This window comes from Stegodyphus dumicola, chromosome 4 (genome assembly GCF_044657685.1).
Source record: "Stegodyphus dumicola isolate Sdum_Otavi_A_Nest chromosome 4, ASM4465768v1".
In the NCBI taxonomy this organism is placed as follows: Eukaryota; Metazoa; Arthropoda; class Arachnida; order Araneae; family Eresidae; genus Stegodyphus; species Stegodyphus dumicola.
Genome location: NC_140771.1, coordinates 255,373,693 through 255,389,183, shown reverse-complemented (window position 1 = coordinate 255,389,183; position 15,491 = coordinate 255,373,693). Strand labels below are relative to the sequence as shown.

Sequence of the window (15,491 nt, the reverse complement as noted above, 5' to 3'; positions counted from 1 at the left end):
ATCCCAGCTTTTATGAAAATTTTTAACATAACTACGGATAATTTTCACTATATTTCTGTTTACCCGTTCCGCTATATTTGATTGCGGCCGATACGGGACCATTTTTAAATGACGTATGCCCAGTTTTTGGCACATGTCTTCAAATATATTACTTACAAATTGAGGACCATTATCCGATATAACTTTTAGGGGCGCCCCGTATTTTAAAATATATTTATTTAAAATAGAATCGGTAACTAATTTCGCGGAGGCTCGTTTTAAGGGAACAATTTCGGTCCATTTACTAAAATGATCAACCATAACAAGGAGATAGCGACTTTTATTTAACTGACTTTTTGGGAAAGGGCCCAATAAATCGATGCCAATTATTTCATTTGGAAATTCGGATTTAATACTATTTAGAATCCCAGCCGGGCGGAAATTAATATAATTAACTGTTTGACATGTTGGGCAGGACTGGACATACGCCCTTGTTAACGTTTGCAGTTCAGGAAAGTAGACTGCCTCGCGTACGCGTTAGATAGTTTTTCGAATACCAGCATGAGAAGCTAAAGGGCTGTCATGGAGCTCCTGCAGGATATTTAATCTAAGACTAGCTGGGATAACAGGTCGAAATTCGTTGTTGGAATTCGTAGTTTTTGTATAAAATAATAGACCATCTATTAGTTCGTAATGGGCCGCCCTATTTCTTATCGCCACAATATCTTGGTGGCTAAAATTTTCAGGATCCTTCAAATACTCATAAATACTTCCAAACTCAGGATTCTTACCCAGTTCGGTTATTACAGTTTCTCGGGAATTTATCGTACACGCTGTAAGCATTGCCATCTTTACGGTATTGCCTTGTTCGTCTATTTTAATCCTTGATAGTGCATCTGCTACGATATTTTCCTTTCCAGGGGTATGCTTGATTACCAGATTATATTCTTGCAGCTTGAGTGCCCATCTTATTAACCTTGGGGATAAATTTTTCCCTGAGTACAATATAGTTACCGCCGCATGATCAGAGTATACTGTTATCGGCGCCTTTCCAAAATAGACTCGGAACTTTTGCACTGCTAACAGAACTGCAAGTGCCTCTCTCTCGGTCGCGGAATAGTTTCTTTGTGTTTGATTTAAAGTTCGGCTAAAAAATGCCACGGGCTGCTGATTTTGCGAAAGTACCGCTCCTACCGCATAATCCGAAGCATCCGCTGAAATTTCTAAATTTTCATCATTTTCAGGAAATTTCAACACAGGGGCTTGCGTTAATGCTTGTTTTAATTTTTCGAAAGCACTATTGGCTTCGGCCGTCCACGAGAATCTTGCCTTTTTCCTTTTTAATTTTAACAATGGCTCAGCGATAGCCGCAAAATCTTTTATAAAGGACCTATAATATGAACAAAGTCCTAGAAAAGAAGAGAGCTCCTTTGCCGTGTTTGGAGTCGGATACTTTTGTACAGCGATTATTTTTGATTCATCTGTCTCGATCCCTTTTTGAGATATTTTGTAACCTAAATATTTTAATTCAGGGGCTGCAAATTTGCACTTTTCGACATTAACTTTTAGACCGGCCTCATTTAATAAAGAAAACACCTGTCTTAAATCCTGTACATGTTGGTCGAGCTTATCACTAGTAATAATGATATCGTCTAAATAGATAAATGTGGACTTTCCAAGAACAGGTCTTAACACAATGTCCATGCATCGCTGAAATGTTGCCGGGGCGCCTGAAAGGCCAAACGGCATACGCAAAAATGCATAACTGCCAGACTTGGTTATAAAAGCAGTCTTAGGCACGTCCTCAGGCCTCACCCCTATTTGAAAATAACCAGTCGTTAAGCATAAGTCGTCATAAATTTGGTTGATTTTATGTTCCTTAAAATTTCTTCTATGATCGGTAACGGATATACCGGATATTTCGTTATGGAATTTAATTTACGGTAATCAATAGCGAATCTCCATCTTTTTGGATGCTCCAAAGGATAGTCATTATTTATCTTACATAAAACCACCGGGCTAGCATAACTACTTGAGATGGGCGTTATGATCTTTTTACATAGCATATCGGTAATATGCCATTCTATAATTTTTTCCTTATTCTTATCATACCGGTATGGTTTTTGACGAACTGGCAATGCATCTCCGGTGTCAATACTATGGTTAGTAACCTGAGTAAATCCTGGAATATCACTAAATAACGAAGCAAATTCACTTACCACTTGTCGGATTCTATCTTGCTCGTCATTAGGCAGGTGGTCAAGATTTAACCTTGGCGGTTCAGCCTTTTCTACACGCACTGGTTTCATTGTCAGCTTAAGGGACGCTTCATTAAAATCCAGTGTAGCTTGTGCGTCTGAAAGAAAATATATTCCTAAGATCAAATGTGCTTGCAGATTCTTTACTATAAAAAACATCACCTTTACTTGTTCGTCCTTGATACGGATATACAAAGGTACTTTACCTACGCACTTACATTTTTCTCCTTGCGCCGCTAATACTGTCGTATTATCCGCATTATATATGCGGTATTTGCGAAAATACTTTCTAAAAAACTCTTCCACACAAAAACTGCCACACAGGAACACTGCGCGCCGGTATCCAGGAGTGCGGTGGCCGGGATATTATTCACCAAGGCTTCAATCTTCGGAAGAGTTAAATTTTTCACCATTACTGTATTTAACTTTTAGGAAGAGGGGTTTTCGTGGCCTTCGGATTTCCGCACCCTCTCGTCCGCAGAAATCCGTTTTAGTTTAAATTATTTTTCTTTCCGTGCTTTCCTTCTTTTTCCACTGGCCTTGAGACTTTTTTCCTGGGTTGCTATTGAACTGTCGACGTTCGCCGGCTGTTTTTGAATGCTCGGGTTTCCTTGCCCACTGATTCGCTTTTTCTCCGTAGCCATGTGCTTGAGCTTGTTGTAGTCTTGGCGTACCAAATTGGTTTCGCTGTTGATATTGGCGTCTTCTTTCGACGTCCGCCGTTCTTCTACTTTCAAACTGGATTGCTAGCTCAAATAACTTTTCCAGTGTAGTCGGATTTCTTAATTCAATAAAGTCTTGCACTTGGGGCAGTAACCTCGGCAAAATCACTTGAATTATTTCAGGATCCGGACGGTTTCCATACAAGAGCTTGAAAACGTGAATTTTTCTTAAAATAAAGCTCGAGAGGTTTCCGATTCTTTGTTGATATATACTAAAAAGTTCCGTTTCTAATTTCGCACGATCCCTTACAACAGGGAAGGCTTTTAGTAGGGCAGTCTTGAAATTTTCGTAAGTATAGGTGGGACTTCCTGCTTGACCCAAGAGACTTCTGCCGATACATTTCAACCAGTTAAGCGCTTGGCCCCTCAAAGCGCTGGTAGCTAAGGTAACTTTTTGAAACTCGTGCACGGGGTAGAGCATGAAGTGGTCATCCAATTTTCCCAAAAAACTGGTTACCGGTGAGTTTCCATTAAACGTTGCTTCTGGTTTCATCGAAGCGCGCATGGTCTGGACTATGTAACCGAATCCTTCCAGGGCGGCAGCTGGCATTTCTGGATTCTGAGCCGTTTCTGCAGGCAGCACAGGTTCTTCTTGAAACTCGGCCATGGTTATTCTTCTTCGTTGGGCGCCACTATCAGGTTCAATGTTCCTTCTAACCTTCTTCGGGAACATATAAGGACCTGACTCGGAACAGAGAGCTTACTAAAGCTATGTTCACTAATTGTGGTAAGTAGACAGGATACAGACGAAGGGTATACAAAACCCTTTATTTTTCTCTATATACAATAACTTCCGTACTTCGGAATACACTGACCCTCCACTCGGGGTCTAATGTAAAAGTATAAAAATAAAACTAAACTCTAATTTAACTTTAGAATAATACACGTGGAAGATTGGCCTTATAATAACAGGAAGCGTATGTAGCACAGAGACTGTGAACACTACAATACGTTTAATTTATCAAGAGGATTAAAACCTCTGGCCTGGAAGGCAAACAGCAACTGCGTAACTTCTAAGGTAAGCGGCCTGCGTTGACTCACTGCTTCCTCTCTCTCTTGCTTGGCAAAAAAGCCACAACTTAAGTACTTGGCGTTCGCCAGACAAACTTTGCATAAAATCCTTCACGCTTATAATTCTGGCCGGAAGTAGAAAATAAGAAGTGATAGTAAAGATTTAAAATAAAATAAACGTTAGTAAAACTTAAGATCCTTACAACGTAATCTACTGCAGATCACGACAGACAAAATCGATGCTTTTTACCATATTAAAAACTATTTCTTTTTTTTAAATTTCAAGTATTTGTGTAGGTATCTATATGACTGGCTGAACTTTCATGAATGATGTCTGTAATATTTGTAAAAATTCTGGATTTTTGTCCTCATATCAAGCTAGGAATAAGTGAAGTTACAGTAACGCATTGCGTGTTGCACTGTCCTGCACTTGCATCGAAAGCTTTATCGGCGAATTTAAAGCAATACTTAACTATTGCAGTCAAATGTAGTGAAGTTTATGAGAATGACTGCCATATCATCGTATCTTCGTGCTTTATGCTGATATCGTGCTTCTTTATAGTATCAAAATACTGAGGGTGCTCAAGCTTTCAGACAAAAAAAAGAAAAAAGAAAAAAAAAAAAAAAAAAAAGAAAAAGAAACAAATATATTTAGCCACTTGAATTAATTAAATGCATCAGTGGAAAGATCTGCTAAGGGCTCCCATAATAATTGTTAGTGAGCTAGTGAATAACAGTTGGTGAAACAATCCTCATTGCTCGAAAAACTATAAATTTGAAAATGTTGAGTTGAAAATGGAAATTTTGCCAACTTCCCTTCGCGTGATCCATTTCTATTTGACTCAAATTCGATGGATCACAACGATTTAATAAAAAAAACTGTCTTACTAAAATTCTAAGCAATGCACCTTATCAAATCGAATTTGGAAAGCTGGACTTGAAGCAAATCTGGTTTACACAGTTAAGAACCTTATCCGGAAAACTGGTAAAAACAGCATTGCAAACACTTTTGAATTTCAGCTTGCATTGCTTGGTCCATTAATTGAGTTCTGCAACCTAAATATAATTCTTTCCAATTTCATTTATGATTCACATGTTTATGATAGACTGTATGATCAAACAAACGGTTTGAGAATACTTGCTAATTACTGTATCTAGTATACTTGCAATACAGCAACGATTAGAATGAGAAAATTTAAAATGGATTCGGAAGAGATTTTTTTCTGACATCTGTACGTACGTACGTATGTATTTCGCATACCTACAATGCTAGTGGCCATAGAACGTTGAAATTTTGTATATGATATGTAGTTATACGTATCTCCTTTTTTCATTACATTCTACTGCACCAATCGTGTATATATTATATATAAAGAGAATTTTATATTTGCTTTATACGAATAGAGAATATTTGTTAAATTCAAATATATATAGAAGTAAATTAAATTTTTAGAAAACCAAAGTAATTTAGTTTAGCAAATGCTAATCCACTCTCAGGAATTCAAATGTGTAGTTCTAGTAGTAAATGAAAACTTGCTACTTACTAGCCTTTTTAGTATTATTTTTATATTTTGATACATTGTATATAATTTTTTTCGGTTTACATGCATAATTCGTGTAGGGGAAGCTTTCAATAGGCAAGAATTTCTAAATTACTTTGCTTTCGTGCTCTTAATTATATTGACATTTAATTAATATTTGAATTCCTAGTCATTTTACTTGCTAAATTTCTCAAAATTCCTACTAGTTTAAATTTCTTTTTTAGTAATTCACAACATTCGGTTTTACTTTTAGTGTTGAATTTTACTATACCCTTGCCTATATGGATGACGAAACACGAATTGAGTAATTGAAGAGTTATGTTTGGAGACAACTTCACCTTGATAAGTCTGTCTCCTGTCTGCTCAACAATTATTCATTTATGCAAATTAATTTGGTCTTAAAAATTCCTTAAAAATTTTTTTGAGATTAATTTTTTGGAATATTATACTTTTTTCATGGTTTTAGATACGTGCACGTAATTTACATATGCTCTTAGAATTTAAATGATATAGTAAATTAATTCGCAGCAATAATTAATCTTTTATTTTTGCCATTAAAATTTCTTAATTAAATTTTAAATGTATATTAGCTTTATACAAATAGAGAAGATTTGTTATATTCAAATATATAGTATATATAAAATAAAAACAAAGTGAAGACTAACAGAAATTTTGATGACGTAGGAGCGTTGATCCATATTGAATAAAAAACTAGAGACGAAGGCAGATTAAATCTTCATTTTTACTTCCTTGTGCGAAGTAAAAAGGAAGTATTGTAATCGCGAAAAGTTTCAGGCAGCATATTTCAACGAAAATATCCATTTTGACCGCTATCGAATGCAATTTAACGATGTTTTTGCGTGATATCTGTACGTAAGGACAGAATAAAATACTCTTTTCCTTCAAAAAAATTATAAAACTGCTTTAAAATTAATTCTGAAGAGAATTTTTCGTGGAGTCTGTACGAACGTATGTACGTACGTATCTCGCATAACTCAAAAACGAGTAGCCTCAGAACGTTGAAATTTTGTATATGGGACTGCTATAACATGTAGATGTGCACCTCGTACTTTGGTTGCAATCGGCCGCACCAAACGTATATAAATATATTTATATATATATCCACTCTGTTACCCGGCTCAGTGATCTCAGTTTCTTTACTCTTATATGTTTGTAAATTGTACATTTTTTCCTTTAAAAATGATTGTATTATGTTGTTTTTATCTTCCGGTTAAGGTTTTTATGCCTTTCGTAATTCTGGAAGCAATATTTGTCCAATTATCAACAATTTAAAAGCTGTTTAAGTGCGGTTAAGTTTTAAATAACATGGCGGCCATTGATGTTTACATTTGAAACAGGAGACTAGTGGATTTGTTGCCAATCTAGAGAAACGTAGCTTCGCAACAACAAAGGTAACGCCTTCATTTATTATTGCCAATTAAATCATGCTTAATCCTTTCTGGAATTTGCGATTTACTTCGTAATTTTTAATACAGATATTTTGAGTTTTTATGTATTTTTGCCTTCTCGCGAAGTGAGAACTGAATTAATTAAATGAGAAATACTTTTATAAATTTTGTGCATATGAACGAAATATGATACTGTTAAGTGAATCTAGCGCCAGAGTGTCGCTATGATAAACAAATACTAGAGTGAATTTTAAAGAATGCATTTATTCTATTGTGGTTTCTGCGCTGTCGGCGAAGTAGATTTAATTCAATCCAACAAGTTTAAATGAAATGCAAGAAAAAATGCGTATAATTTAATATTCCGTAAGTCATGTGGTGTACACATCAGATTTTTTTTGCTGGTAATAGTTAAATTGAAAGAGATACATACTAAATCATTGTTTACAAGATCACGTTCTCTTCGTAAGAGATGTAATTTCAATTTATAAGGTACGTCTGAAATAGAAAACTAACTGATTGGGAACTTGTTTAACTTTGTTTTAAAGAAAAGTTTGGATTTCTATTTTAAAAGATGCTTTCGTTGAGAACTATCACGGAATTTTGTTTGATTCTTAAATTAATGAATAACTGAATAGGCCACTGATATAGTTAAAATATGTTTAAAAAGATATTATGTTTTTTTTTTTTTTTTGTACGATGTAAAAAGGAAGTATTGTAATCGCGAAACGTTTCAGGCAGCATATTTCAACGAATATATCCATTTTGACCGCTATCGAATGCAATTTAACGATGTTTTTGCGTGATATCTGTACGTAAGGACAAAATAAAATACTCTTTTCCTTCAAAAAAATTATAAAACTGCTTTAAACTTAATTCTGAAGAGAATTTTTCGTGGAGTCTGTACGAACGTATGTACGTACTTATCTCGCATAACTCAAAAACGAGTAGCCTCAGAACGTTGAAATTTTGTATATGGGACTGCTATAACATGTAGATGTGCACCTCGTATTTTGGTTGCAATCGGCCGCACCAAACGTATATAAATATATTTATATATATATCCACTCTGTTACCCGGCTCAGTGATCTCAGTTTCTTTACTCTTATATGTTTGTAAATTGTACATTTTTTCCTTTAAAAATGATTGTATTATGTTGTTTTTATCTTCCGGTTAAGGTTTTTATGCCTTTAGTAAATCTGTATGCAATATTTTTAGAATTATCAACAATTTTAAAGATGTCTATGTGCCGCTAAGCCTTTTTTAATGGCGGCCATTGATGTTTACATTTGAAACAGGAGACTAGTGGATTTGTTGCCAATCTAGAGAAACTTGAAAATCTAGAGAAACTGCTTCCCAAAAACAAAGACAACGCATTCATTGATTATCGCCAATTAAATCATGCTTAATTCTTTCTGGAATTTTTTCGAGGAAAAAAGTGTTTAAGATTAACTTCGTAATTTTTAATATAGATATTTTGAGTTTTTATGTATTTTTGCCTTCTCGCGAAGTGAGAACTGAATTAATTAAATGAGAAATACTCAATCGTCTGTGAAAAACTGTTTCTTTTTGTTTTGTTTGCTTAATTTTTTTATACAGCTTAATTTTATTATATAGTTTTATTATGGTATTTGAATAGAACATGTGGCAACGATTAGATAATTCTATTCTTTAAATGATATAAATTTTGTGCATTATGAGTTATAATATGAACGAAATATATAAGTTAAATGTTATATAATTATTAGATCATATAACAGTTAACTTAGTTTCCGTTATATAATTATTATATAACGGAAGTTATTAAAGTTATTAAGTCTGTTATTAAGTTAATTGTTATATAATTATTAGTACTGTTAAGTGAATCTAGCGCCAGAGTGTCGCTATGGTAAACAAATACTAGAGTGAATTTTAAAGACTGCATTTATTCTATTGTGGTTTATGCGCTGTCGGCGAAGTAGATTTAATTCAATCCAATAAGTTTAAATGAAATGCAAGAAAAAATGCGTATAATTTAATATTCCAATACAAGAAGTCATGTGGTGTACACATCAGATTTTTTATTTCAGCGAACATGTTGCGGCCACAAACAAGTACAAGCAACTCACATTAATTGTGCCTATTCCATTTTAGATAAATTTGCAGTAAGAAAGATGGAGCAGACAGAGTGTAGTCAATCTAGGCGAAAGCGTAGTAAGCAAGTGCGTTATCTTCAGGGTGAAATCTCAATTCAGACTGAGTTAGTTTTGGTTTTCAATGCATTTTGATTGGATAGTTAATATTACTGTGAAATTACTATTGGCTGTTTGAGTTTTAGTACCATTTACATCACCAGAATTATGTAAGAGTCATATGACATGGATTAATCTAGAAATGACTCACTGAGACAGAGGTTACTATTTTTAGAGTTGAGAAGGGAAATTTATGTTGCTAATTTAATCTTTTACATATTCTTCCAAACCATGCTTGTTGCATCCATTAAAATTAGAATTTAAATTATCATGTCTTAAGGTGGTGAGTTAACATAAAAACGTAAGGTAAGAAATAGAGTGTAATTTAGTAAAACAAAAAGCAAAATGTTTATACAAAGGCTGTTCGCACATTTTTTACGATTTTGGTAAGGGGTAATAAAAAATCGTTTGCTGCAAAAGAAGTAATTGCAATTGTACTATGTTTTTAAAAGTCAAAATTATCGTCTGTGGCTTGAAAAAGTGTGATATCTAAAGCGTCGGTATTTAATATCATTAACAAGAAAGGAAAAAAAACGTCAAATTGGAGCCTCAAGTGGGACAAAAATTCCAAACAAGTATCCAAGGAAAAAACGTACATCTTCAACTATTGCAAAGGTACGCTGTTTAATGTTAAAAGAAAATCCCCCTAGTCAAAAGACAGTTGCAAAATCATTAAAATGCTCGGTGTCCACTGTAAACAAAATGATAAACGTTGATTTAAATCTTAAGAAAGCGATAAAAGGCAATGTGCATCGTCTTCTTCCAAAGCATATCGCTCAACGCAGGCAGGGGCGTCGTAGCTAAAGGGGGCAAGGGGGCATCTGTCCCCGGGCGCAGAATCCAAGGGGCGCCAAACTGATGTTACGAAATTTTAGAATTAAATGTTTTCCATCCTTGGCAACAGTAGGGGGCGCGAAATCTTCCGTTTTCCTGGGTGCTGAAAACCCTAGCTACGACTCTAAACGTACGACACGCTGCAGAATTCTATACGAGAAACACTTATCCAAAGAAAAATGGAAAACGATTGTCACGATAGATGAAGCATGGGTGTATTTACATGACTGTAACAAAAAAACAAAACAAAAAAAAAATAAATAAAAAGAGCTATTTATTATCATAAAAGGGGAGAAAAAATTTAAGTACATGGTTCAAAGAATCGAAAGAAAGTTTTTCTAAGGGATTCATGATTATTGCTGGTTTTTCTTATAATGGCAAGTTAAAAATAAAAAGAATGCAAAAAAATGTCAAGATTAACTCCAAATACTATCAGGCACATATTTTATCGCCAATTTTTCTGAATGAAATACTATCTCTTTACCCACAGTGCCATCAATCTGTGAGACTCCATCATAACAAAGCTAGCAAGCACACATCAAAATCCACTGTAAATTTCCTAAAAGAAATGGAACAAAAAATTGGTATCAAGGCCGTACCCTTCACTGATATCCCTACTATATCTCCCGATGTGTCACCTATGGATTTTAGTGCTTTCGGACTTTTAAAAACTGCATTATCCAAACGTTGTCCCCAAACCCTAACAGGACTCTGGAAAGCTGTTCGGGAGGAATGGGATAGATACCTCTTCTGCCACTTCAAAAGGCGTTATTATCCTGGAAATTGCGGTGTCGAAATATAGTTCAGAATAAGGGATGTCAAATAGAACATTTAAAACACAAGAATTTTATGTAATTTTGTTTTGTGAATACAATATACATCGTCTAAAAAAATGTGTGAACAGCCTTTGTGGTAATAAACATTACAAATTTTCGCAAAAGTGATTAATTAGGGATCTAGAAGATGTCCTAAAGAATGAATAATTTATTGAGGAAATCTTCAACCGTGCGGATCTCAGGTATTCTAGTAGGTAATTTCTTGGTTATATCTCATAGCTGGAGCCCTTTGAATATTTCATTAATTTCTTTCATTACCTTAAAAATCTAAGAAATGGAACTGATATCATTAACTTCGTAGGTAGTGCTTCCGTAATTATTTTGGAGGGTTTGCATATGAACCTGTACCGGATTTCACGAGATGATAAGCTATTTGAGATATGTTCAATTTTTTTATATAACTATTTTCAGTTTGCCATGATTTCATGTCTTCAGTAATTAAATTAGGAAATATAGAAATATGTACTAATTCAGAAGTCAAACAAAAAAATCAGCGTTATATTTTCAAAATTTTCACAAGAGTAGTTTCGATGGTTTTACCGAACCACCATCCTCAGCTGCAAAACCGCAAAATGAAAATATAACGCTGATTTTTGTTGTTTGATTTCTGAATTAGTATTTATTCTGCGTGTTATTGTGTCTTAATTATAGAAATATGTATCAAAATACTGAATTTGCTGCTTTGGTATGCATTGTCTCCATTAATCAGTGCAATTAAAATAATAAAATAAACATTTCATAAATAGCTGCCAAAGTATTACTTTTTGTTATTTTTAATATTGGATGAGAAGAAAACATGTTCAGATTCAAGTAATATTTTCGATTGTGATTTAAAACATACGCATTTTTACTTCCAGAGGAGAATGCTTAATTAGCTTTCGAAATCCTTAGAAGCGCCTTTGTTAAAAATAACGTGAAATAGACCGAAAATACCTAAATTTTGTGAAGGCCTTTTCGCAACGAACGAGCATTTTATTGTGGATAATTTTTACGGAAGCATATAAGTTTAAATTTTTTTTTTACCCCTTTACAGGCATTTTTTTCTTCTTTTTTCATCTTTACGTCATGCATCAGGAAGAAGACAACTTCGAATTCAGCCTCAAAGTTGAAAACTTTTCTTAAAGTTTAGTGCTAACTGGGACTGTATCTAGCAAAAAAAGTCATGGAGTCGAATGTGGTAATTTTGTAGCAAGACCATGCGGAAACAGTAATCTGAAATTGAGTTCACTATGGAAGGCGGTTTAGTAAGTATTTCATCATTTTCTTTTAATTACCTTCATATTTAACTATAAAGATTTTCATTGTTAAAAGTACGAAAGTTATTCTGCATTTGTGTGAACGATACTTAAAGCTGACACAGTGTTAGCCATATTACTGCTTTCTTTGTTTCAGTGAATTAATTTTTTTAAACTTCATAGTTTATTCCCACATCCGTACGTAATAGTATTATTTATGCAGGTTTTGTATTTTGCTTGACTTCTATTTACCTTATGATTAATTTTAGTAAGCAGATAGATGAGTTACTTTACTGTAAACGGGGCATGTTATTTTATGTATTTCTTCTAATTTTTCTTTTAAGAGAAGATTGTAACATGTGATTAGTAACCAAATATGTCATTAAATTTCTAGTTACCTTATCTGTGTATGTGAAATCACTTTTAATAGTTAGCATGTGCCCTCTGTATTTTACTTCCAGGCTATTAAGTTCTCTATGATTGATGTCAGAAGCATCGCGAGTATAATTTTCTAGCCTCTAACCTTGCTATATGGTTTTCTAGATATATTTTTTTAGAGAAGCGCGTTTTCCTGACATATTCTTAAGTAATAGACTAATATTTTCCGTTTATAGAAATATAGCACGTGTGTCTAACATCATTATTAGCGGAAGAAGGAACGACTTATTTATTCAAATGCAGAGAATTATAAACTATTTTATTTTAAGATTTAAACTTAATGGTAGATATTAAAACTAATTTTATTGAATGTTTTCTCGTATTTTACTCATTACTTATCTGTATTAAGGTTAATAATAGATAAACATATTGCTAACGCAGCGGGACAGGTAGTAATTCCTTATATTTACCATTTTCTTTTTGCATTCTATTATGTTCACAGAATATATAAAAATACAAGTTTTTTGTAATATATTTAAGTGGGTATTGTATCCGACAGTTTAAAAATAGAGATTTAATCAAAAGTATAGCATTTGTAATTTTGATTTATATGGAAAAATTTAGAAATAGGAAAATTTCTTCAGTAAAGAGTTAAATACTTTTCCTGATAGAAGAACCGTATGGCCATATAAAACATCCAAGTTCAAAATAATGTTTGAATATGTGTTGGAGCAAAATATTTATCTCCTTAAATTATGACTTTAAATATAATATAAAGAGAGGTGTAGGCATTTATACAATAAGTTTAAAACAGGTTTTCAGTGATGTTGGTATTTCAGTAAGTTCTCAAGATGATCCACATTATGAAAACACAAATGCATAAGAAAAGAACTTTAAATAATAACATGTTTTGTTGATCTTGCAATGGGTTTCAAAAGTTCCTGATCGTCGCCTTAAAGTTTAATTACCTGTAAATGCAATTTTTAGAATGCCAGTTTTGCCATATATTTTTAATAATAATTTTATTTGTATTTACTTGCTATTAGTTTAAAGCAGAACTTCAGTGATTTTAATAAGATGATTAAATATGTGGATTTCAAATCAAATAATTTTTTTAATAAAAGCATTAATTATAATAAATTTATACATTAAAAAGCGGCGTTCGCTGCAGTAAAAATATATTTACGGGTGCATCTTGGTGATTTTTTGCGGAATATGGACACCGAATTTGTACAATTCTTTTTGACTTGTTATTTTGGCTTTGTGTAGCCGCAAATTTTGCGTCGCTACACAAAGCCAAAATGACAAGTCAAAGACAGGAAGTGACGTACCTCAGACAAGTTATCTCTGCCGAAAGTGTGTGTACGGATCCAGTAAAAGTGTCGGCAATTAAAGATTAGAGGTGGCCAAAAAATGTCTATCTACTGAGAAGTTTCCCAGGGCTTTGCACATACTGCAGGAGATTTGTAAAGGACTTTTATTCCATTACAAGATCCCTTCACAAACTGCCAGCAAGCAAGAGTTCTTGTAGGCAAAAGAGTGTGAGGATGCTTTTAACAAACTGAAGGGACCTTTAATATCTGCGACAATCTTGACATATCCTCAGCTTGATAAACCATTTATTCTTCACACGAATGTAAGCATTGAGAGTATTGATGCTGTTTTGTTCCAAGAAATAAACAGTCAAAGTGTTTTAGCATCCTGGAGCAAGTGTTGGTCTAAACCAGAGAGAAATTACTGTGTCACCTGAAAAGAATTGTTCCCCATTGTTAAAGCTATAGAACCTATCCACTATTACCTCTATGGCAGAAAATTCCTGCTTCTCGCAGGGCATGTGTCATTGACCTGGCTGTGAAATTTCAAGAATTTTGAAGCCAAATAATCAGATGGATACAGAGACTGAAAATATGACATTATCCATCATCAGAAAGGATTATCACATGGAAACACCAATTTCTTCTCTAGAAGAAACTGTGCAGAAAGCTGCTAACATTGTTCCAGAGTTGAAGTGAAATATGAACTGGTTAATCTGGTCACACATCAGGTTAGAATTTTAACATCAGCTGGGAGTGATGAAATCATGGAAGAATAGTTAAACCTGTAATTGTGATAGTAGAAGAGTCTTTGGTTAAAGTAGATTGAAGGGTGTCCCTTGTATTATCACGGAAGTTGTTTTATTTATGGTAACCTGAGTAGTTGAATGTTATGGAAACCGTATTATGACATAATCGCTTGCGTGATTGCAGTAAATTTTGAATGATGGGAAAAGATTTGTAAGGGCTTTGTGCATTGCTTGGAAGTAAATTGCTTGTTTTGTGGTGTAGACGGAAGAATGGCTGAATGTGGTAAAATTAATTTGAAGTTTCTGTATGATTTGGAAAGAAAGGAGAAAAGAGATTGATATGTAAATAAATGAAGGTTTGCTTAGTAGCCATTAGGAATGCGTATGGTCAAACGTAAAGATCATTCAGATGGCTTTGCATGGGTTTGTCATAAGAAAAGTTCATGTAAGAAATGCTGGAGGATATTTTTGACTCTTATTTTTGTGAATTTATGTGGTGATGCCGATATACGAATTCTAGTTCAAATAATTTTAGGAAGTTTTTGGATGCTGTTAAAGAATTTTGTGTGCCACAGACTGAAAATGCAGAAATTTCTAAATAAGGAAGTGGATATTTGCTTTATGTAGTGCTTAGAAGATGAATTTCCTTTTTTATGTTATTTTATTGTTTGATTTAAAATGCAGTTTATTGAGATCATGTGTTTTTTTGTTTGGCTCTACTGTAGAATTGGGTGCTTCCCTGACTTTTTAAGTGAAAATAGATCGATGTGTACATGGGCAAAGTGCAGGGAGTGCACAATGCCACGTTTGTGCAATTTTCTGATTTTTTGAAAGTGAAAATAGGTCGATGTGTACATGGATACCGAGTTTGTGCAGTTCTTATACTTGTTATATTGTCTTTGTGTAGCAGTGATTTTTTATCAAAGAATTGCACCAGCTCGGTATCCATGTACCTTAAAAAATTGCCAGTTTTCGCCGAGGGGCACCCGTAAATATAT

General features: G+C 33.8%; 1 protein-coding gene across 1 annotated transcript in view; it reads left to right on the top strand.

Annotated features, from left to right (window-relative positions):
- Nucleotides 1-11,907: 11,907 nt before the first annotated feature.
- Nucleotides 11,908-15,491, top strand: part of Usp10 (ubiquitin specific protease 10) — a 61,158-nt gene continuing 57,574 nt past the window's right edge. Inside the window, exon 1 of the mRNA XM_035374280.2 lies at nt 11,908-12,062. Within this exon, the coding sequence (XP_035230171.1) occupies nt 12,048-12,062 (15 nt within the window). The 5' untranslated portion in view covers nt 11,908-12,047. The remainder of the gene's footprint in view (nt 12,063-15,491) is intronic.